The 22,995-nt window shown below is 51.0% G+C and overlaps 8 protein-coding genes across 8 annotated transcripts; 5 read left to right on the top strand and 3 right to left on the bottom strand.

Moving 5' to 3' along the window:
* Positions 1-464: 464 nt before the first annotated feature.
* Positions 465-2,271, top strand: BO88DRAFT_342025 (putative monooxygenase; the record flags this gene model as incomplete). The annotated part of the gene is made up of 7 exons (XM_025703124.1): positions 465-512; positions 594-1,384; positions 1,446-1,501; positions 1,565-1,613; positions 1,672-1,861; positions 1,937-2,040; positions 2,130-2,271. The coding sequence occupies 7 exons, from the start codon at positions 465-467 to the stop codon at positions 2,269-2,271; spliced, it is 1,380 nt and encodes a 459-aa protein (XP_025562387.1).
* A 333-nt stretch (positions 2,272-2,604) lies between these two features.
* Positions 2,605-6,806, bottom strand: BO88DRAFT_426102 (RmlC-like cupin; the record flags this gene model as incomplete). Its single annotated transcript, XM_025708876.1, has 11 exons — positions 2,605-2,700; positions 2,773-3,103; positions 3,167-3,341; positions 3,411-3,742; positions 3,858-3,969; positions 4,026-4,059; positions 4,108-4,925; positions 4,995-5,032; positions 5,135-5,266; positions 5,706-6,421; positions 6,504-6,806. The coding sequence occupies 11 exons, from the start codon at positions 6,804-6,806 to the stop codon at positions 2,605-2,607; spliced, it is 3,087 nt and encodes a 1,028-aa protein (XP_025562386.1).
* A 4,722-nt stretch (positions 6,807-11,528) lies between these two features.
* On the bottom strand, positions 11,529-14,209 carry BO88DRAFT_389774 (FHA domain protein; the record flags this gene model as incomplete). Its single annotated transcript, XM_025704934.1, has 5 exons — positions 14,002-14,209; positions 13,818-13,900; positions 13,542-13,747; positions 13,335-13,467; positions 11,529-13,255 (listed from the first exon to the last, which is right to left on the bottom strand). The coding sequence occupies exons 2-5, from the start codon at positions 13,831-13,833 to the stop codon at positions 11,529-11,531; spliced, it is 2,082 nt and encodes a 693-aa protein (XP_025562385.1). The 5' UTR covers positions 13,834-13,900; positions 14,002-14,209.
* A 1,110-nt stretch (positions 14,210-15,319) lies between these two features.
* tom70 (putative mitochondrial outer membrane translocase receptor (TOM70)) lies at positions 15,320-17,754 on the bottom strand. The gene is made up of 6 exons (XM_025713003.1): positions 17,701-17,754; positions 17,272-17,631; positions 17,118-17,200; positions 16,273-17,044; positions 15,746-16,219; positions 15,320-15,684 (listed from the first exon to the last, which is right to left on the bottom strand). Exons 2-6 carry the CDS (start codon positions 17,582-17,584, stop codon positions 15,437-15,439), a joined length of 1,890 nt encoding a protein of 629 aa, XP_025562384.1. The 5' UTR covers positions 17,585-17,631; positions 17,701-17,754; the 3' UTR covers positions 15,320-15,436.
* A 158-nt stretch (positions 17,755-17,912) lies between these two features.
* BO88DRAFT_389768 (aminotransferase class IV) lies at positions 17,913-19,455 on the top strand. The gene has a single exon (XM_025704933.1). It carries the CDS (start codon positions 18,163-18,165, stop codon positions 18,973-18,975), a length of 813 nt encoding a protein of 270 aa, XP_025562383.1. The 5' UTR covers positions 17,913-18,162; the 3' UTR covers positions 18,976-19,455.
* Positions 19,456-20,007: 552 nt separating this feature from the next.
* On the top strand, positions 20,008-21,334 carry BO88DRAFT_405444 (MSF1 domain protein). Its single transcript, XM_025706876.1, has one exon. The coding sequence runs from the start codon at positions 20,167-20,169 to the stop codon at positions 20,974-20,976; it is 810 nt and encodes a 269-aa protein (XP_025562382.1). The 5' UTR covers positions 20,008-20,166; the 3' UTR covers positions 20,977-21,334.
* Positions 21,077-21,790, top strand: BO88DRAFT_60034 (uncharacterized protein). Its single transcript, XM_025713002.1, has one exon. It carries the CDS (start codon positions 21,177-21,179, stop codon positions 21,645-21,647), a length of 471 nt encoding a protein of 156 aa, XP_025562381.1. The 5' UTR covers positions 21,077-21,176; the 3' UTR covers positions 21,648-21,790.
* Positions 21,485-22,725, top strand: BO88DRAFT_60019 (uncharacterized protein). Its single transcript, XM_025713000.1, has one exon. It carries the CDS (start codon positions 21,853-21,855, stop codon positions 22,708-22,710), a length of 858 nt encoding a protein of 285 aa, XP_025562380.1. The 5' UTR covers positions 21,485-21,852; the 3' UTR covers positions 22,711-22,725.
* The last annotated feature ends 270 nt before the right edge of the window (positions 22,726-22,995 follow it).

Below are 22,995 nucleotides of genomic sequence, written 5' to 3'. Positions count from 1 at the left end.
GAGTCACCTGCTCTGCCATCTTGACTTGTGGGGGCTCCTCTCTTTTCACTTTCTGCGATGGCTTCGTATCATAGCGCTCCACGGAATTTCCGTTCGCTATATTCCAACATACGTTGCCATTTCCGTGCCAGCCAAGGCACTAGACCCCGGATCCCCCGCAAGTTGCTCAAGATGAGGAATGGGGATGAACGTCAGCCACTGGAACCGTTGCATCACACCCCCCGGATATCCCGACCCTCGGGAAAGCCGGGGACTCCGGGGCAAATCCTACAAATCAGCCCCAGTTTGAGCTTGAGCTCAGGATTTCTCTCCTATCTGGACCAATTGACGATTTGTGATTGCGGAAAAGTGAAGCCCCGGCGGCAAAAGCGTGTCGTCGTGGATTTAAAGAGCAACAAACATCGCGATTGCCTCCTTACTTGCTATTCCGCATTGCCATTGTCATTTCAAGAGCCCCTGCCACCATGGGCATCTTCAACAGTGTTCTCGGGAGAAGTGAAGGATCCACAATGGTGAGTTCTATCCCTGAGTCGTACCAAAGTAACTTTTGGGGAAGTTGAGGTGATGAAGATAAATACTAAACCATCAAATAGAGCGATCAAGACTCACACCTTGACATCATCGTCGTTGGCGCAGGCCTCAGTGGCCTCGCCACCGCCATTTCCTGCGCCATGTCCGGCCACACCGTTACAGTTCTTGAGCAAGCGAAAGAGTTGGCAGAAGTTGGCGCTGGTCTTCAGATCACTCCCAATGCTTCCCGCTTGTTCTCACACTGGAAGCTCCCCGAGAAGCTATGGACCGACGCTGCAGAGCCCACTTCCTTAACAGTCCATCGCTACACAGGCGAAGTCCTCGCCCATGAAGAATCATTCGATCGGAATATCCGCTCCAAGTACTCCGCACCTTTCATCGACCTGCATCGTGTAGATCTGCAACAAGCACTATACGCGCGAGCCAAGGAGCTCGGCGTGACCTTCCATCTCGACGAGAGAGTCAACACCATTGACTTCGACACTACTACCGTCACCACCCTCAGCGGCAGAACTGTTTCCGGGGATCTAATCGTCGCTGCAGATGGCCTCTGGTCCCGCTGTCGGGAATGCTACTGCGGGAAAAAAGACGACCCCATCCCCACGGGAGATTTGGCGTATCGGATTGTCCTAACGGCAGACCAGATCTCAGACCCGGACCTGAAAGCTTGGGTTGAGAATCCGACGGTACATTTCTGGATCGGACCTGGGGCACACGCAGTAGGGTATTCCCTGCGTGGAGGGAAGATGATGAACATTGTACTCTTGGTGCCGGATGATCTACCCCCGGGAGTCTCTCGACAGACTGGCTCGCTGGACGAGATGATGCGCTTATTCGTGGGTTGGGATCCAGTGTACGTTTGCTTCCCCCACCATAAACACCTCAATGATCCCCAAGAAACTGATATAGTACAGCTTAACCCGCTTCCTGGGCTACGTGAACGGCGTCGACAAATGGAAACTTATGCACCGTAAGTGCATCACCACCGCAACACATCACTCCTGTCATTTACTAACCAGCTCGATCAACTCAGACGCCGAAATGGAATCCTGGATCAACGATAAATCCAACCTCGTCTTCATGTACGTACTCCATTCACCTCCACCCCAAACAAACCCACCAACTAACCAAACCCTCCAGCGGCGACGCCTGCCACCCAATGCTCCCCTACCTCGCGCAAGGCGCCAACTCATCCCTCGAAGACGGAGCCGTCCTCGGAGGTCTCCTCGGCCACATGAAACACAAATCCGACCTGCCCGCTATTCTCCGTCTATACGAGAAGCTGCGCAAGTCTCGAGGTGAAGCTATCGTGAGGGAAACGTTTAAGCAGGTTAGTCAGCCACATACAAGTTCCCCCAAGGAAAGCACAAATATACTAACCAGCGGTTGTTTGAAAAACAAACAGAGAAACGACTTCCACATGCACGACGGCCCCGAACAAGAGAAACGAGACCAGCTGTTCCTTTCTCAGCTGGGGAAGGAACTCAAGGGGGCTTTTCCGAGTCGGTGGTATGTATTATCCAACTTCTCCCTATTCTTATGATTTGAGAGATGGGTATTACAAGAAAGTAAGCATATGCTAATACGATGATGTGTAGGACGTGTCCTGAAGTACAACCATGGCTATATGGATATGATGCGATTAAGGAGGTGGAGAATGTGGTGGAGCAGAATCCGGGGTTGTTTGGTAGTGGTAGTACTGGTAGTAGTAAGAAGAAGGGGGTTACTTCGCATCTATAGAATGGTGTTTTAGTGGTTGGGCATAGATATAGTATGGAGTGGATCTATAATTTCATCTATCTAGGTTTTCTGATTGGTGGAGGAGCGTGAATTCGTTCTTGTCTTCTGTTGTTCTAATTACGTGCTCACTAGGTAGCTATCAATAGTAGTTTCTTTAGATCACTACTGGATCAGATCCAGGATGGTAGGCAAAGAAATAGTAGACTATGAAGTCATCTGTCAGTTCCACTAACTAGCTATTTACAAGTCAACCCCACTATACAAACCCCCAAGTCCCCAATACCCGCCGACTGAATCGCATAGCACATAGTAAAAAATAGTAGTAATACATGGTCACCCATCCAACATCGGCAACCCTCCCAAATCATCGAATAGCCTAGCGATCCCTTCAAAGGAACAATCCGGGAAGCCGAAGCCATATGCCCATTCCTATACCCCCTATATTAGCAATTCTGTTTTCCATTTGTACATGAAGCGGGTTGAAAAATTGAAACAACATACCGGAATATCAAACCCTGTCTGGGCAGTACCCGAAGCAGATGCAGCAGCAGCAGCTCCTGGGTCAGTAGTAAAGTCGGCAATTTTGGTTCCATCATTGCTACTGGATGGTGTAGTAGCAGATTGAACATCAATGGGCCGGAATTCTCGCAAATAGTGTTTGATAATTTCGACAGATTTACGCGCCACCACGGATTCGTCCATTGCTTCGAGGATCTCGACGGCCATTTCAACGGAGCGGCGGAGCGGGATGGTTTCGGCGCACATGCCTAGTTTTGACATGGGAAGGAGGAGGGTGGATGTGGCGAACATGACATATGTGGTGTTGTACCACCTAATTTTGGGTTAGATGGAATATAGAAGGGAGGGTGTAGGAAGAGGAATAAGGCAGGCGTACCAGCAGCGGAAGAATGTGTGAATTCGGTAGATATCGTAAATAACTTGGATGGTTTTCATTGCTGCGTCGAGACATTTGGCGATCGTTTCTTCTAGTTCCATAGGGGTATGTCGTAATTTGCGTGTGAAGTAGCTGAGGAATGGTCGGAACAGGAGCATCTTCACGTTGTAGTAGCCTGGTCGGGAAGGTTAAGTGGCTGTAACTGAAACAAATAACGAGGACGTGCAGGGGCGGGGTCACTTACGAATACCGAGCACTAAGCGTTGCCTTCGTGCCCATTTCGGATCTCTCAACGCCCCTCCTGTTGCTCGTTGAACGATGTCTGGTTTGATCCTGTCCGGCAGTCTCGCCATCCATCGGTCTAGCTCATTTTCGATTTGGAGGGCGAGATGCAGCTTCTCTTGTAGGGTGATACGCGAATGGTATATCTGCACAGACACCTTGCGGATGATGTATGCAAAATCCACCATCCATGGGATAACAGCGTACTCAGAGTCGTCTCTCTCAGGTAGCGCCCGGTTGTGGTACTCATCCATGCCTAGAGTATCCGGACGGCCTACCGAAAAGCTCATTTCACTGGTGTGGTTAGATTCATGTCTGAACCGGATGTCCAGAAAGACTTACATCTCCAAAGAGAACAGTCCCCTGCCAGGGTTAGCGTGAGCTCTATCCAAGCAGGGCACGAACTTACCACCACGTTTTTGAAATCCACTCCGAGCGTTGCTCTGTCGAACTGCGCACCTCACGATTGAACCCAGCAGCTAGACATGTGCGGATAGCCAGTCCCAGGTACATGTACGCCACTAAGCCATGTCAGCTTATCAGTCACAAAAGCAGGTAGCGAAAAATATTTCCTTACAGTTCGGATTCAGCTCGTTCTGACAGATTTTAGCCTAGTCAATGTCAGCCCGTATTTCGCCCAGGAAGAAAAGATCTCATACCATAAGGTATAGGCATTGCACCGTATCTAGAGTATTCGAAAACTGCAGATAGTTGAGGTACATCTGTGCTTCCCCGAACAACTTCCTGCTCCATTCAAATCGGGTCAGACCACCCAGCCTGTCCTCATCCCAGACCCGGACCAGGGCCCCGAACGACAGGATACTCAGATATAAAGCAACAAAACTCGGCTCCGGCTGAACGCCACGATTGAACCAGAGACTGTGCGCCCGAAGCAAAAAGTCCTCCTTATCAATAAGAGGATGAATGAAATGAATATTCTCAAAATAGCCGTTGATAAATGCATGAGCCTGCTCAAAGTAATAATTCTGTTCCCGTAAGGTCAAGGGCTGGGCGGAGCCCGTACCCGAGGGTGAAAAGCTGGAATTATGCAGCGTCGAGACGATCGAATATCCCGGATCCTCGAGACGTGCGTCCCGACGCTCCAAGGAACGTTGCGGTTCCCGGGCCTTTTGGAGATGACCGAGGAGGGCCGTTGAAGAAGTGCTGCCGTGGAATTCGATACCGTTGGTGTGGTGGTTCAGTTCGCTGATTTCGTCCCCTACCGACTCCCCAGCTTCGTCATGGTGCTCGTAAATGAAAGGCGCATCTTCTCTCGGCGTGGATGCAGCACGAGGCAGCGACAATGGAGTCGCCTCAACGCCCACTGGGGGAGGAGGAGCTTGCTTAGGTCCCGAGCTTGGTTGTACTACTACCTTCTGAGACCGTGAAGAATGCTGGGACGTAACGTCCGCCTCTGCCAACCTTAGTCGAGCCGTAAGCTCGTCTACTTTGCGCTCTAGATCAGCGACATATCTGTCTGATGTGTCAGCAAATACCAAGACACGAACTAGCTAGCTACTAAATAAACGAATAATGATATACATACCGTGCAGACCTGCTGCTTTCGCGTTGACGGTAATTCCCCTGATAGACGCAATTGAGTTGGCTTTCTAGAAAGGAGGTTAGTTAAAGATAGAATAGCTTATCGCGATAGTCGGCATACTTTTACAGTGCGCGCAGGGATACTGCTCGTCGCACTTGTACTTCTTGGCCCTGCAGCGGTCGCATGCTTGTGCAGCGCGAGGGCGTTTGGCCCGCGGCGGGGGAAGAGAATCATCACCCGTGGTGTGAATGGGGGGCGACTCATCCATCATCCATCTAGACGAAGGTAGACGACATAGGGAAAACTGGGGTATGTATCCGAAACGAACTATAGGGACAAGAGTGGAGGCAAATTGAAGATAAGGAGGAAGTAGTCGATCGTAGTAGTAGAGGCCGAAGTTAATCGCAAGGATGGAAGTTGGGAAGGGAGACTCGGCCGGGATTTCCGACCGTGAGCATCACGTGGGAACTCTCTGCGGGGTCCCCGCGGGGTGCAGGAGAAAAAAATAAATTAAATGAAATGGATACGATTCCTTTCCACTTTTCTATCTAACTAATACAAATAAGGTAGAGCATGACAAGTATCGCTAATAATTCCAGTCCCAATAGTCGTCACAAGGCTCAATTGAGCCACACTAAGTTCATGCATCCACGTCATCCACCCTTTCCCCCTTCCCCCTTCTCTCCCCTCTAGAGTTCAATGGTCACATTCAACTCTGACGCCACAGACCCAACCTCCGCCGGGTTCCACTCCGGCACTTGGTCAGGTAGAACGGCACCTTCGAATGGTGTGCCCAACCGATGGATCAAAGTCTCAATGCCGTCGCCATCGGTAAATGACCAAACCCGCACATACCGACTGGCAAATCTTAGAGCGAACGCCTGACCGGCCGGGATCACAACTGTCTCTCCTTCGCGGAAAGTTGACTCGGGGCCATCCTTCAGCTGGACGGTCAATGTCCCCTCCTGAACACATAAGCAGTGATCAACCGACTGGAAGGTCAAGAATTTGGAAAGTAGAGTTTCGCCGTATGTCTTAGAGGATTCAATGCTGGAAATGGCGCAGACCCCCTGGCTCTGACGGGTGGTGATAAACGGTCGGGACATGACACCTCCCAGCATCCATTTGGGACCCGTGTTGGCGCGCAGAAAATATGGTTGTGACGACTCGGGCAGCTTCTCCTCTTCTGCACTCCACTCCCCTAGCGCAGGAGGTTGGTAGTGTGGTTGGAACACGACGTCAAAGTCCTGCTTCGCAGCCATCACTTTGGGTATTAACAGAGCCTTGAGGTCACGATCGTCGTTCTCGGGAACCAGAATACCCTCATAAGGCTCGGACACGTAGCGGAAGAAGTCGACCCAGTCGCCAGGAGTGACAACGCCGTAGGTCTCGGTATGTGGTCCCAGCAGTTCCGGGTTATGAACCACAGTCTATAGTAGACATTGGAGAGTCAGTCATGAGCAAAGAAAGGGAGGACAGGAAATGCAGCATAGCAAATAGCATCTGACATACAGGAGGGACATAAGCGAAATCTCCAGGCCCCATTATCCGACATTTGTCTCCATTCCATAATTTCAGGAAGCCCTTGGTCACCAGGAAGACATCGTGGGCGTGGTTGTGATAGTGAAAGCCCGGGGCATCTGAAAGGACAGCCCCGCTCTGAAAGACAGCCATGAGGCCATTGGTCTGCTTAGAGGAAGCCAGGATGCGAAAGGCTCCTTTGCTCCCCGGAATCGTGATGCGTTCACCCTCCAATTGCGGGATCGCATAAGGAACCCTCCCCTGCGGGGGCTTTTCAGTGAAAGACAAGGCCATGTTGTAGGAAGATCAGAGCGTTACTTAATGAGTAAAGAAAGGACAAGCAGACTTTGAGTTCAGGGGCAGTCATGGTTCCTACATATAGGTTTCTGGCGGAAATAGCATTCGGAACCTGAGGTGGAGTGATCGTCCTCGCGTCTTGCCCCAAACTCCAGACTCTCATTGCCGGCTGTCGGATATGCCGTGGGATGAGCGGAGGTCGGGATATCCGGAGGGGGGGGGAGGTGTAGCGAAAATGGTACCTTGGTTTATTCCAGAGGAGAGTGGAGGGGGCGAATGAAATGTCCCTTGCACTTCTTCGCATCCGAGGCAAACCAACATAGAGAGAAGCTCGGGGAAACTCCCCCCGGGAGCTGACGTCACTCCATCCAAGCATCTGGCAATTCAATTTCCTATTGGTATCTGGCGTCAAACAGTAAGTACATCGAAACGAAGTGCGACGACGATAGACTATCGTGACATGGTGCGAAATAAAAAATCCTCAACGGGTTTCCTGCATGGAAGGCCATGCTTCTCTCTATTTCCTGATGCGCCTGCAGTTCGCCAACAAAGAAATCCCCGCAGACCCGTCCTTATGGTCCTTCATAAGTCAAAAAGGGTACGATAGCGCAACTCATGTAAGTCAAATGAGTGTCCGAAAGCCAACTGGGCACAGGGGCGGCCAGCGCCCTTTTTCCGACGTCCCTAAGAATCCTCTATACCGTCCGTGGTGAATTAGTCCCTGCTCCGACGTGTCCGCCTGAAGAGCTCTCATCGCTGTCCCCCGACCGCCTTCCGTTCCCGATGGGCCTGGTATCAGAGGATAGGGTGGACGAGCTCCTGCTCAGAGATGACGGCGAAGCAGGGACAGATGAATTCGGTGTGGTGCCTTGTGATGATCCAGAAGAACCCTTGAACGCTGCCGCCGCAGCGGCCGGATTGCAGTGAGGACATATGAAGACATTGAACCCACGGCCGTTGCAGCTACTACAAACGGAGTTTCTGATCCCGATTAGCATTGGCAACACGATCCAATAATGATTAGATGCATCGACTGACCGTGGTGCATTTCCCGCACAGCTTCGGCATGTCACCACTGTCCGCCCCCCAATGCAGGAGGTATGCCCCGGGTCTCGTTGATACATTAGTCCGGCTTGATGAGACATGTCTTCAGGAACGAGGACGAGATGGTAATATGTAGTCCAATAATAGGCTATGCTCAGAAACTGATTCCACAACCTTAGAGGGGGTTGATACTTTGATCGGACAGAGAGAAAGAATCAAGAGTCGGATATACTCCTTCCCATGACCAAACGCAGTATTTGTAGGGGGGCCACTGGGCTTATCAATCATCAAGATGAGACATAGAATCGGCGAAGATTCCCGGATAGGCAGGTAATGAGTAAGAAAAAGCAAAGGCGAATTGCTTCAGTCAAATCATCCCGCTCCCTGCTTAGTGCCAAGGGCAAGCTCGCGGGGGACGGGAATTGTAAGACTCATTCGGTCATTGATGTGTGCTACCAGCTCTCGAGTCAAGACCACTTCGTATCAGCAACGTCAAATTATCTGTCAAGATTTCATCTTCCGAGCAAAATTCAAGGCACAAAGACTCAGTCACATCCAGAGATTTTTTTTATTTTCGATATACCGCACCAATAACACGAGACCGGACGGTGCGGCATGGTCCCAGGATCACGAAGGGGCCGCAGAGACAGCCCCAGGCCACCTGAGGAGATGCAGGATGTGCCTGTCGGGCGTGTCAACACCTCCGATTCCTTTAAGAAAAGACTCCGCGCCCCAGTGGAGCCCTTTCTGCAATCTTGATCCATAGGGCCGGGTCCAGTTTATGGGCGTTGTGCCGGCCGTTGCCAACCAGACCAGGTGCCTAGATGCACGACTTGCCCAAGCGTATCGGACAATGGTGGATCTCGATTATCATTGATTGGGCGACCAAGTAGGTGATTACGGCTGCATGGTGCGCTTAGTCGAAAATACAGACGTCAGTCCAGGCTCGAGTAAGTGACCAAGCAGAAGCCGGAAATGTTATACTGCGGGATACAAGACTTAGAAGCATGGCAGCCACGGAGGATTGTGTTACGCGACTAACAAGAATCGCTAAGCTCGGCAAGCATCCCAGGTCAACTGCTTTCAATGCGACGTGGCCCTTTAAGCCTTTCGCTGACCTCCCATAACGGATAAGCGCAGTGCGACACGCACTTACACGATCATGGCTGGCAACATATCCTGATAACGCGGAATTTTGTTCCAGCGATGTGTTGTGGTCGCAGTGACACTGGACTAGCAGCCATACAGAGTCATCGACGTTCATCGATATGGTATGCCATGAGTTCACCCTGGGCTTCTCCCTATATGTTGGTATAGTCGTAGGGTGTTCCATGCACGAAGCTGCGTCTCAGGCGGGCTGTTCACCCAATCATTTCATGGCACATGAATAGGCTTCGGATAGACTTGACACTTTCTGCCTAACTCCGTGGCCCTGTAAGCTACGCCTCAGCTTATACTTTAGGCGAAATTCTCCTTAGGCCTTCCAAGGTGCCCGCAAGCGATGGAGCAACGGTCGTGCGGCGTTTAGGCCAATTTAGCGGCAGCGCCACTGCCCATGCGCTAAAAGTCATTTTCTCATCCACTGAAGTATAGGGCATATGGAGGCTGAGAAAGTCAAAGAAGAAATAGCGAGTCAAACCCGCAAAGAGTGAGGGAAGGGGAGGTTTATTCATGCGTGCCTGTGAACAATGGGTACACAGTGTGACGGAAGCCATGAAACCGCAGGGGCACGAGGACACGCGGACAAGCGCCCTCGAAAGAAAGAAAAAGAAAATAAATAAATAAATAGAATATAAAATAAGAATATAAACATAAAACGAGAAGGAATAATCACGGGGAGAGGGAACAAATGAGAATAGCAGATTACTGGACGATCAGATAGTGAGTGTTGCAGGCCGTAATTTCCGTGCCTCGCAAGTGGCAGTTCATTCCCGATTTCTGCAGGTATCCGGTTCTCACTTCTCAAGGGGGGGGGAAAGGAAAGGGAGATGGCGATTCCATCGCAACCGCAGTGCAGCGATGATTGCTCGGCTTTTGGGGCATTAATCTTGCGTCGTCCTCATTAAAAGGCAAAGGAAATTTTCTTGCCTGGACCAATGGCCGAAGATCCTGGAGGTTCTTGGAGTGGCCTGCGTCTGCGGATTGGTCACATGTTATAAGAATCCCTGTCCATATTATGGGATTCGAACTGCGGTTGGAACTCGCGCAGTTCATGGCGCGAAACTTGCTTGACTTTGATGCTCCTGCCGCAGGTACGGAGTACGGAACACCTACCTGAGCCCTAGTAGTAGTCTTAAAGAAACCAACCTGCCATTATTCAGGAATCCTAGACCGAGGCGAAGGATGGCTAAGATTTCCATTGACAATGCCATCCATGTGGTTCATTTCCGTCTCAGTCACGGGTGGATCCCACAACCAGGGAAACAGAAGTGACTTACGGACAAAGAAAAGAAAAGAAAAGAAAGCCAGAAAAGAATAAAACATGCAAGGGTGGGTGGCTTACAGGTAAGGTAGGAGTGGAGGACGGCAAATTCGGGTCTCAGTCAGATCACTGGTCGGTGAGCTGCAAGTATCCGGCAGGCATCACGCGCACGACTGAGGGCCCAACTTGGAATATTATTAGGGCACATTATAGTGGCCATTGTTAACCTGCCCGACTCACAGCAAAAGTGCTGGCCGGGATAGAGATCCCTGGAAAGAGAAAGCAAAAAAGCAGGGCAAGCGAAGGAGACCCAACCTTGAAACGCAAGGCAAGGCCACGGGACAGGGACACTACCGAGGGAAACTGGATGCGACTCGCGCGCTTGACGGAGAAACTGCTGCTGGAGGCACCGTTTGTCGTACAGAGAAAAGCAAAGCTGGGAGGAGAAAGAGTGACGTACGGCAACCCGGCCGGCCGAACGCTTAGACACCTTCAACGTAGTTAATACCCTTTGATGGTAAATTCTACTCCGGGTGCGCAAGGACCCGGACAATCGGGGGAGGAGGGACGTAACGAAGGGGAGGTGGGGGAAGAAGAAGCGGTGACTGCTCCTCTACGGCAGATCAGGATAAAGAGGGAAACGCAGAGATGGAAAGAGAGAGGGGGAGAGGGAGATAATGACGAACGAGAAGCCTTGATAGAGGCGCCGACGTGGTGGTCATGGTCGACTTCATGGCGGTCACCAAGCCAATAGGCCAATAAGCTCCGCTCAGCAGGAAGAACCAAGATGACCCCCCGGTCATAACTAAAAGCCGGCCCACCGATCATGAGAGCGAGAAGAGCCTGCCTTGCGGCCGTGGTTACATTGGCCCGTCTCATCCACCCCAGAACAACACTAACTAGTGTGCCATCGGAAGAACTGGCTGTATTATTTGCTAGAACAATAATTACATCCAGGTTTGCGGGGGCTGGCTGGTTGTACCTCGGTTCTGAAGAAGCCCATTAGAGCAGGAAGATAAGAAAACAGCGAGAAACACGCCCAAATACCAAACATAGGAAAGTGAAAGAAAGATAGATAGAAAGAAAAAGACAAGAGACAGAGAAGCAGTACCCGCCATATCCCAATTCGGAAAGGTATGAGAAGAGAACGCCGATAGCACCACGTACTCGGTGTGGTTCATAAGCACCGTGTTTCATAGCAGAAGCGCATGGTTTCCAAAGCGATTGGCCAATTCCGAGACAACTCCTGTTCTTTACTGAAAGTAATCTGGGGGGAGCGACGCCAACGCAGCGATAGTACCGAAAGCACCGATGGCTACCCCCAGAGCAGCACTTGCAGCATGGCTGGCAAACCTCCCCGCACTAGAAGTCTTTGCTCGCTTTGTAGGAGGTGCGGTCGTCTCGGCATCATCAATGGGGTCGTCAACTGACGGCAGCTCGTTCGCACTGTCTAAGACTGCCAACTGGGATGGAATTTCCTGTTGGTCCGTTGGCATCTGCGGCTGAGCATCTGGATAGCAAGTCTCTTGGTCAGACGATTGGCTATCGCTTGTCACAGCTGAGTCAACCCCGTCTCGATGATAAGTAGCAACGTCTAGCTCGGGGTTCCCAGACGGGCCATCAATGTCCTCCGCCTTCCTTTTCAGTGACTTGTTTGCCTGACCGCCATCTAATCCTGTCTCAGAACTTTGCATCTGTGGCAATGGCGTTGGAGTGGGATCTGGCTGTTTCTGAGGCATGGGTGTCTCCTGAATTTCTTGTCCGTCGCTCGAAGCTGCTTCCTGGCTTATAATTCCAGGGGTAGCCATAGACGCAATGACTGAATCAGTACCACGGTTACAAGCAGGATCGGTCTCACCAAGCAGGAACGACTCATTGTTGACAAAGGGTCCGTCAGCGTAAGGCACTTGCGGAGTTGGCGGGATATGCAGGGAGTACGAAGTGTTTGCAGTGGTTCGGGGATTCCACCAGTCCATGTGCATCATTGGAGGATTATTGTGGTAGCTAGGTAGCGAACGATCGACTGTCTTTCCGTATGGAGATGATAGAGTAGGCTGCAATAAGATTGGCGGCGGTGGAGCTTCAGTCGACATTATTCTGGAAGGGCCAGTGTTCTGAGAACGCAGATCTGATGTGGAATTACTAACGGCGAGCAACTCCGGCTCACACGTCTCAGTGTCACATGCCATGTCCTCCCCATGTCGATCGTTGAGTTCGGGCCTGGAAGTATCATTTCCGGATGGCAAGCGGGCATTTGTTTCCTCCACAGCATAGCTCGCCTCTGATGCTATCAGGTCGCGAATCCCCAGAACATGAAGGCTGCTCGATCTCACAGATTCCTCATCTTCATGGGACTGTTCCGCATTGGATCTGAACGAAGACTGGGAATCAACCTCGTCATCTTCGTCGTCATCCGAACCAGCATGGTCATCTTCACCCCAGCTGGAATCCTCGTCGTCAGAGGTACTCATCGCAGACGCACTGTCCGCCTCCTGGATGAAATTATCAAAATCATGAGCCGTATTACTTGGATCGTCGATAAGATCTATGACGGAGTGTGGGGTCATCCGGGGAGTTACCAGAGGCTGTTCATGTTGTCCATGCTCGAGATCAATAGGGCTCAGTTGGGATCCTTGCTGGTCATCATGTCTGCCCAGTTGATCTGTATCTGAGCAGGCATCCACGTGAGAATTTCTTGCGTCGTCCCTTTTCAGAGGGGATGTCAAAGGCGACGAAATCTCCATGACGGATTGGTCGTCTGAATCTGAATCGGGGGTGGAGTTGTCAATCTCGGAAGCACTGTCGGAAGCAACCACCATAGGAACGGAATCTTCTTTTGCATCACTGTCATCATCGTCAGGAACACAAAAGGTATTGGTTGCAAGGGCGGTTCTTTGGCTGTCCATGGTGTCAGCACTGCTCAAACTAGGCGGGACACATGGGGCATACAAAGGGTCAGGCCATTCGAATTCACAACGAACTTTGAGTGGAGGGAAGGTATCTTATATGACACGTCAATAACCCATCTGTACCTTTCTCCGTAGTCGGGCGAGACTCACCAGAGCCACGATACACTGTGGAGCCAAAGGTGACCACGTCATCATGTTTGACGACAGAGTCCTCCTCTGTTGGAATTTTCTTCCCATTTATCCAGGTACCATGCATCGACCCACCGTCACGAATGTAGACGAGCTAAACCAAGTTCAGCCTATTTTGGCCTGAAGCCCAACTACCTGTAGCTGAGATGACAGCCATATAGAACATACCTGCTTGTCGAAGCACACCCACAGCTTGGCATGGTTGCGTGACATGACCCGAGACTCAAATAATCCATTGTTTCTGGCGGGGATAAGATTCTTTGATTCACGCTTAGAAGCCCGACCAATGTTGACTTGGTTATTGGTAGAAGTGAACTCTAGGGATCGATATGGCAAATCATCGGATACGGACAAAGGGCGGAGAGTCACAATAGCTGCCCGAAGAACAGGTGTTAGTTCGATTTGGCTTCGGTGCGTATAGGCTAGTGCGGAGCAGACACTTACCCTGTGTGGCAGGCATGGTGATAAGTGGTGGTGCCGTCAGCACACAGAGATAGAGCGACAGTTATTTAGACGTGCAGTGCAGTCTGGACCGAACCAAGGTATCAGTGTCTTATATCTCAGACTCCCCAGCGCTTGAACAGCAAGACCGGATGCCAGAGACCTGACAGGCTGCCTGAGCGCTTACCTACTCAGCATCAACATCAACCAACAGGACGGCAGAGAATGAAAAACGGATCTGAGTGTAGCGTTTGGAGGTAGATGAAGACCACGATAGAGTCGAGAGGGGAAAAGAAGGGAAGTGATGAGGTGTTTACAGCAGGCTGACGAGGCGGCCAACGGGGGAAGCCAAGGAAGCTTTGGGTAGGAGGGGCAGGAGCATACGACCGACCCGATGGGATCAGCCTGAGGTCAATGGGCGGTCGCTGTCAGGCACCCGGGAAACGTAGTAGAAAAGTAAGTCACTGGCTATGTAAAGCGTACCAAAGTGTTAGTCCCAGTAGTGAATGTCACAGGCAGCCTAGACAGTCCTCAGATATTGCCTGCAGGGAAGGGTTTGACGGCGATCAGGCAGAGGGCGCTGATTCATAGTGTATTTGATAAGAAGAATACTAGGAAGGGGCCGTAGCTGCTAACTTACTACCACTCAGGTTTGGTTCACAAAACAAAAGTGAAAGAGGTAGTTTAACACACCTCGGAAGGGACTGAGACAAAGCCTCACTCACAAGAAAGATGGAGAAAGAAGTAGGAGAGGCATCACTCAGCAGACAAGCTGTTGAATGAGTGTCAGATAGAGAGTAGATGAGTCGAACGATAACATGTTCGGACAAGATGGATGACGCCGATGCGGGCGAGAGAGCGAGTGCTGATAGGCCGACGGGTGGGGGGGGGAATACCCGTCAGGTGGACCAGCACCTTTTTAGTCGGGCGGAGTACAGGAGAGGTAAGATTAAATAGTAGTGAATACTAGAAGTTACTCAAAATGGTGGTCCAGTGACTTGCCATCTATCTCCCCCATCACTCAACCCGACCTGTCACCATTACTTACTCTTTCTTGACTTGAAGTTATTCATCCCACACTTGGCTTACCCTATACTATGGTACATACATACATCGCTCGTGCTTGCCCCTCTTCCCAAACCAACATGCCGGATAGAAAGTATATGTGTATCTTCCGGTCCGCAGACCTCTCTCATCATGCCCGCATTTCTTCCTCGATAAAAGAGCCCAGTGTGCCCCTCCCAGAACCAATGGAGAGAGCTTGGAGACAAACAGGGAGGGGGGAGAGAAAAACCATCTCGCAAACAGAAAATGGAAACACGGTCGCAACAGGAGATAAAACAGTATATCGGCACAAAATGAAAATAAAAGATCCAGACGTCAAATAAATCGAGACATAAAAAAGAAAAAAGAAAAGAAAAAGAAGTCCTTATAGTAAATACACACAGATGAATGGTTCAGGCGCCCATGCACCTACCAGAGCAGACCAGGCATAAGCTACGGCCTGCAACGCTTCAACCACCGGAATTCCAAGACAGAAGAGAATGAGGGAAAATAGATTAGGTCGTACACGTCTTTTGGCGTCTTGACGGGTGTAAATGAAGATATATCAGGACTCAATCTTACAGAGAGGGAGGGGGGGCAAAGCCAGCACCCATGCCTTGCAGACGGGCAGCAAGCTGGGGGTACTTCTCCTGGACTTCCAGCTGCGTGCGGGTGGCCTCGGCATAGGAGATGGCATTGATGATCTCCGCCTCGGTACGAGCAAGCTCAGCGGCGCGCTCGAAGTACTTGAGGGCCTGCGAGACCTTGCCCTGCTGCAGCAGAAGCTGGGCCATCGTTCCTACGGCGATATCGCATTCGGGGTCGACTGCAAGCCAGTTAGTGTTCCAAGATCTCTCCACTTTACAGCGAACGTTCGCAAGACTTACTGATCAAAGCTTTCTGGCAGAGGTTCTCGGCCTCCTGGAAATCGTGCTTCCACTGGAACAAGGCAAGAGCCTTGTTGATCAGGGGCAGGACGTTAATACCCATAGGCTTGCTCTGCTTCTCCATCTCCACGGCCTTGTCGAACTTCTCAATTGCCTCCGAGAAGTTCTGCTGGTCGAGGAGAAGTTCACCGTAGTAGTTGTAGACATCAGGCACTTCTTCAAAGTTCTTCACGGATCTTCTGAAGGTGGCCATGGCGGACGCAACGGAGCCCATCTTGTACTGCGTAACACCAAGCTGAATGTGGGAGTAGATGAAAGTACGGTCGAGGTCGATAGACTTCTGGTAATCCTTAGCAGCCTCGGCGAACTCTCCGAGGATGAAGTGAAGCTGGGCGCGGTGGTAGTAGATGTCGGGGTCATCCTTGTTGTGGGTGATGGCGAGCTCGAAGTCGTCGGCAGCGGCGTCCTTGTTTCCTTTTGGACGTGTCAGCAAAGCATCTACCAAACGAAAGGGGCGTTTAACATACCGAGCTCGAGGTGCAAGCTAGCACGCTTGATGTAGCTCTGAACCAACGACGGCTGCAGCTCAACACTCTTGTTAAGATCCAACAAGGCGGCCTGAGCGTTACCCTCGAGATAGGTGAAGGTTGCTCTCAGGTTAAGAGCAAGGGCTTCGTATTCACCCAAGTCTCCGAGCTCCAGAGCCTTCTCAAAGGCGGAAGCAGCCTCCTCGTAGCCATCACCAGTCTTCAGGGCCATTGCAAGCAGACCCTTGCGGAGTTGACCCTTACCGGAGTCGTCGCTCAGATCCGCAGACTCATCGAGGCCTTCGGGCAGTGCCTGGGGGCGGAAGCTCTGGAGATAGTTCGAAACAAAGGTCGGGCTAGGGAGCTTCTTGCCCTTCGCCTCGATAATGGCCTTTCCTTTCCTCTCGGCAACCTTCTTCAGGAGTCTTTCCAGAGCAACACGGCTGATCTCGTTGGAGAAGCCGTCGATGATGCAGCTGGCAGTGAAGTCAAGAAGAGCCTCGCTGAACTTCTCCAGGTGTTCGTATGCAATGGCTCTCCGGTTCAAGGCCTTGACGTACTCACTGTCCATGGCGAGAGCGGCACTGGTATCTTCGACGACCTTCTCCCACTCCGACAGAACGTTATAGCAGGCGGCACGGTTCGAGTAGAAGACCGGATCGGGCTTGCAGAGAATGGCCTTTCCGTAGAGCTCAATGGCATTGTTGTAATCCTTGGAGCCATACGCCTTGTTTCCAGCAGCCTTGAGCTTGGCTGCGTAAGCCTTCCTTGTCTTTGAATCCGGTATTAGCATTTGCGGTATCGGCGCCCGGGGGTGTTTCCATCGTAAAAGGCCAAAAACTTACCTCTTCCGACAGCTGTGCAACGGATTCCTCGTCAACTTCTGGGAGTTCTTCGGAGGCTTCCTCCGTCTTCTTTGCGGCAGGCTCTAAGGAGATCGTCAGCCCGAATCGGATGCTTGTCGACGAGAGAGGCAGAGTGTGGTTCTCTTCAACATACCCTCTTGAACGGAGGCAGCCTTGGCCTTCTTCTCCTCTTCTGCCTTCTTCTTTTCCTTTCTCCTCTGGTTCTTGCTCTTCTTCTTCTCTGTGGAAGGGGCCGGGGTAGTCCGACCCGAGTCGGAGAGGTAGTAGACGACACCCGCGCTGGTCACGACCACAGCAACACCGGCAATGGTGTAAACAAGGGCCTTATTTTCCGACACCCATTTCGAGATACGATCCCAAACTGATGCTGATGAAGATGGGGGAAGAGAAGTCGTGTCAAGAACGACGTTCTTCGTAGGCTGAGGCAATGGCGACTGGCTTGACATGATGACCCGACAGAGGAACCCGTCTTCTTATCGCTTTTCCTATTAATCTACAAGGGAGCTCAGTCAGCATCGTGACAGCAAATGGGCCTGGGAGGGAATTGATAGGGAGCACGGACGGTCCTGAGTGCAGAGCAAGTGCTTGTCGGCAGGGCGGACAACTTGTCTTGGGGTTGGAAGAGAGCGAGGAGAGATGCGGCTTGAAAAGTTATGCGTTGCGATGTTCAGGTTCCGGCGACGCAGCGGGCTTTCCGAGCTGGTTTGGGCCAATCACACTCGCCGCAAGGGGATGGGCTCCGTCAGCTCCTGCTTTCTCCACAACATCATCATCCGTGATTCCAAGGCAAATGGGACCAATGTCTCGTCCTCTGTGCTGGATCATGACCATCTCACATAGCTCAGGCTGGCGCGAGTTAATCTTCTCAATTGCGCAAACCCCCTTTTTCTAGTGTGCGACCGTCTAATGTGCCGAGGTGCCAACAGCACGGCTATCACTTGCTAACAGCACGGTGCTCTGTCTAGCTCATACTTACAAGTGTCTTGTCTCCTACCCTCGGTCGCAATTGCCGCGACGGCAAAAAATGGCCTCGGAAGTGCTACCACAGGACTTCAAAATCATATCGTCTCTACGCTACGATCCTGCTCTTTCGACGATAGGCAAGCGGGCAGCGGCTAGAACAACACCCGATCCATTGACCACACCGTATTATCTCCTCCCTTACCACCAAGAACGCCTTCGAAATGCAGCGGCATGTTTCAGCTGGGGAAAGGCTCTCGCCTTCTTGAAACAAGACACGAATCAGTTCGTCGAGTTTCTTAACACCTTCATTCCGGACAACACCAAGCCATGGCGCCTCCGAATTCTCCTCGATAGCACGGGCACTTGCGAGGTTGAGGTCAACCCAACGACGTCAATGAATCCGCTGAATTATCTTACTCCAACCGAAACGAACCTTCAGACCACTGCCTGGCGTGTATATATTGATTCCGAACGCATATCCCCATCCGTGTTTACAACACACAAGACTACGGCTCGCGACTTCTACACGGCTGCACGACTCCGATCGGGAATAGTTTCTTTTGTAGAGCCTGCGGAAGTTCTTCTGGTAAACCCGGCGGGTGAGATCATGGAAGGAAGCATTACAACACCATACTTCAGGCGACGAGATACGACGGATGGGGAGGGAAAGCCAGCTTGGATTACACCGCCGCTTTCCAGCGGTGGCAATGCGGGTACAACGAGGCAATATGCTTTAGCACAGGGATTCTGCGCTGAGGATACAATTGCAGCTACTGACCTAGTGGATGGCGAAGAGTGCTGGCTCAGCAATGGTGTCCGAGGTTTCATCCGCGGTCAGATTGTACTAAGAGGAATCGACGAGCCACATGCCTGACGTCTATCTAAGCCAGACAATAGAAGGATTGCCGAGTAAAGTCGAGGATAACACCCGGATATCTCGGGCCCCGACCTTGTGAAAGACCAGGATTTCCCTATCGGTCATGTAGGCGTATGAGCTTGCAGACATGTGTCACACTTGTTGACATATCTTATGCATAAAAGCGCCAAATAGTGCTCCGCACCTATTGTCATTACATTGCAGGGCCACGTATGAGTCCAACTGTACCCTGCTATGACGAAAGGCTGTTATGAGATACAGCATATATAGTACAGGCAGAGCACTGTTGATTTCTGCTAGTACCTTTAGGGGGTCTGAACTGGGTGCTCACTACTACAGTAGTAGTACTACCAGCTTAGTAACTACCCCTCATGCTAGTATGCTATATAATGATTGAGTGTGACTAGCAGTGGGTACTAGTACTATTAAGTACTCTGCTGTTAGCCTTTCACTACTACTAATTATACTGGTACTAGGTCCAAAAAGCTTGGCTGCCATGGCTCCTCCGTTTCGTCACAACTCGGCACTAGTAGTAGTTATGGTTAGTGACTGAAATACTTAAAGTTATACTACTAGTAATACTAAACACTATTGCTGGAACTACAGTATTTGTGGGATAGTAGTAAGTAATTGGTGATGGTACTTACTATTACTACCAGTATTGTTATAACCCAGATATATAAAATGACGGAGAATGGCTGGTTAGTGGTTCCGTTGTCTTTTGAATACTACTACTATCACAAGCGGGGTGATAGTCCTGACGTCAGAAATTTGATATCTCAAGTATGATCATACGAGGATCAGCAAAGACTTTTGCTGTCTGCCACGCAGTCCTGGTCTATAGTAGTGCTTTGTAGCTGAAGAAAACCAAGAGGACTACTAAGTACTACACGATGATTGGCCAGCCGGGAGACAATCAGATGATGCACCGGCCCATCCCCGCATTACCAAAGAGGCTTAGCGGCGAGCGGCCAGAAGCTGACAGAAATTCTTCCCAGTCGGAGGCTCGGGCAGATTCGTCCGGCCACTGAGAAAGGCGATTGAGCAGGCGAGCACTGCAGTTCACTTTAAACCAAGCAGCATCCCCAACGCCACCCTGTGCTCCAGTTCCATCCTCTTTCTTCCCCAAGTTGGTGTGACTTCCTCATTCCAATTATCCGATCCACTCTGTATGCATCATTCGCAATTATGAAATTCTTCGAGAATGTCTTCACCTACGACTATTCCTTCCCGGCCGTGTCGCTGGCCTACTTCCTTCGCTATCCCAACCCGTATTCTCGCCATGTGCTGACCACCGATGTCATTGACCGTTATGTCGATCCGACGACTCAGCGTCTCCACACCACTCGCCTCCTCCTCAAGAAATCCAAGGTTCCCTCGGGAATCCTCAAACTCCTCCCCAAGGGGATTGGCGGCTCAGACAATTCCGGCCAGAGCTATATCCTCGAAACGACTGTTGTGGACGCCAAAGAGGGCTGGATGCAGACGGAATCCCGTAACATGGAGTGGACCGGGATATTGAGCGTGGTCGAGAAGCAATTCTACCAGCGTCAGCCCGAAGGTCCGCTCGGCACTCTGGAAGGGCTTTCCCTCGATGACAAGAAAAGCGAGCAGACTACGGTGCGCACTACAGTCACTTTCCGCTCTAAATTCGGGCAAGGAAAACTGCTAGGCAGAAGGAAGACGGAGCCGAGTAGCGATCACACTGGGGATTACGAAGAAGAAGCTCCAAAAAGAGGCCTTTTCACCTCCTTGTCCACTGCGGGAATCCAACGCACGATCGAGCTGATTGGATTGAATCGCACTCGGGATGCCGTGCTTAAGAGTAAGCAGGGTATGAACGTGGTCCTTGAGCGCTTGCGCAATGGCGGTATCGTGGGTGTTCTCGAAGGGATGCGTCAAGATCGGGAAGCAGCGTTCGGGCCTGAGGGCGGTCCCTGGAAGCGAGTTTGGCTATCCGGCCATGGGCACGCGTCTATTCAAGATGACGACAATTGATTTCGAGCTTCTCATCGAATTGGAGAAAAGGCGACTAACACGGGAAATATATGTGCGACATTCAAGCGTGGAGCTCTGGCGTTTTTGGGGGACTCTCATTTCTTTCTTGCTTTTGACGGAAACTCTCCTACCCTTCTGAAACCTTTTTTTTTTCCCTTTCATTCAGGGTCATACTCTGAGATTTCTGACTATTTTGACACATGCATATTATCTCACCATGTATACAACGAGAAACGTCACGGATCAAAACCTTGTGTATATTAGGAAAGGGCGGCCAGTCGGATACTCTTGCTAAATTCGGTTGCACCTCTGTACAATATCGATGCAATTCACATTTATTACTTCTTTCACTTGCTTCTATTTCCCGTAGTTGCATGTCTTCCAAGACGACCACATTGGCTTTCTTTGAAAGCCATGTTCGGTTTACACTTCCCTCACTGATACTTCATCTTGACTTCGACCGACCATCTTTCACGGAAGATTGTCTCTCACCCTTAGAAGATCCCCTGGCAACCCAGTACCTTGAGATATTCTGCCAGACGCCATCGAGGCTCGCCAGCAAGGACTACAATCAATTGATTGCAGGGAGACGACGGCCAATAATCAGAGACGAACGGTCAGGAAATTCACGTGACCACTACCTGACCCAGAACCTGGTATCCTTTCCGTGAGAAACTCCTTGAACAGCTGGATGACAGTTGGTGTGACCCCTGCGGACTGAACACGAGCCCATGAACTTTTTCTCAGGAACTAACATGAAACGATTTATTCCAGCTGGCTCATAAGCTGTTGTACTATCTCGGTTCCTGTCTCTTCAGACTGTCCGCATCCAAACACCCTAGGAATCCCTACATAGATTAGACCCGACACCGGAAGATGGAACGGCAACTACCGACGCGTGGGGTACGCGTTTATGATTCTCAGATAGCACCAGAACACCGTGGAGTGAAGCGTGAATATGAAGATCCGGTCACGCCTTTTGCGGACGGTACACAAGTAAGCGAGGGTTTCAAATTCCTACCTGTGCCTACCGAGACGGATGATCTTCAAACGACTTGCACGAAGCTTGAAGAGCTAGCTAAAATAGTCGAGCAAGGAAACAGTCTCGCACTATTCACGGGGCTAAAACTAGCAACATACCCATCGAAAAGCGACCCGGAGAGCGTGGCCATGAGCCAGCTGACACCGGAAGAGCTGTGGATGTATGAGACTTGGAAGGAGATGAAGACGAGACAAGACACCGAGTCTAAGAACGGTGACCGTTCCTGCAACGAAGGGGATAGCAATGGTATGAAGCTCCCGTACTTCGACTGGGAGCAGAACGTGGCGCCGGTGCCCCAGGGAGCTCATAGTCTCAAGAGATTTACGCAGCGGGCGGCGGCCATGGACGTGGTCTTTGGCCATCGAGGCGCTACACCTGAAAATGCTTCCTGGCTTACGTCGCACATGGTATTTATGTTACCCCTTGTAAAAGCTGTCACCAAGGTCACCAACATCACGAAGAACCTTAAGAACAGTCATCAGTCGCGCCAGACGCGTGGGCTGACAGACATGGAGGTGGCCGAGGTTGAAACGGCACGCAAATTGGTTTCTATTGCGAACAAGAATCGGGCTCGAGAAATGGAGAAGATTCGCCGGTCGATTAAATCGATCGAGAGAAATGCGTCAATACTCAGAGAGCGCGCTGAAGCACTGGAGAGACTGAGGCACACCTCGACTATGCAGCGTCGATGAAGGTATACAGTGGGATCTATTTCTATAGATCAGGCAGAAGAAACCCAGACAAAGGGAGAATAGGTCAAGGGGTTGTGAGAGACATCTCCAAGGCACGCGACCTCGTATAGAGGGCCTCTTGCCGATGGAACCCGTAAACTTGCGCTTGTTACCGTTCGTATGTGCTTATCAGGATACGAAGGGATAGCAACGATCATAGGAAGTTATAGTACCATAGTAGTATTTAGCACCAGCTAACTAGTTACGACTCCACAGCAAATATGAAATTGGGGCATGAGCTCCCCA

This window comes from Aspergillus vadensis (assembly GCF_003184925.1).
Source record: "Aspergillus vadensis CBS 113365 unplaced genomic scaffold BO88scaffold_13, whole genome shotgun sequence".
Taxonomy (NCBI): Eukaryota; Fungi; Ascomycota; class Eurotiomycetes; order Eurotiales; family Aspergillaceae; genus Aspergillus; species Aspergillus vadensis.
The sequence above is the reverse complement of the archived record's forward strand: the minus strand, read 5'-3'. Positions and strand labels throughout refer to the sequence as shown.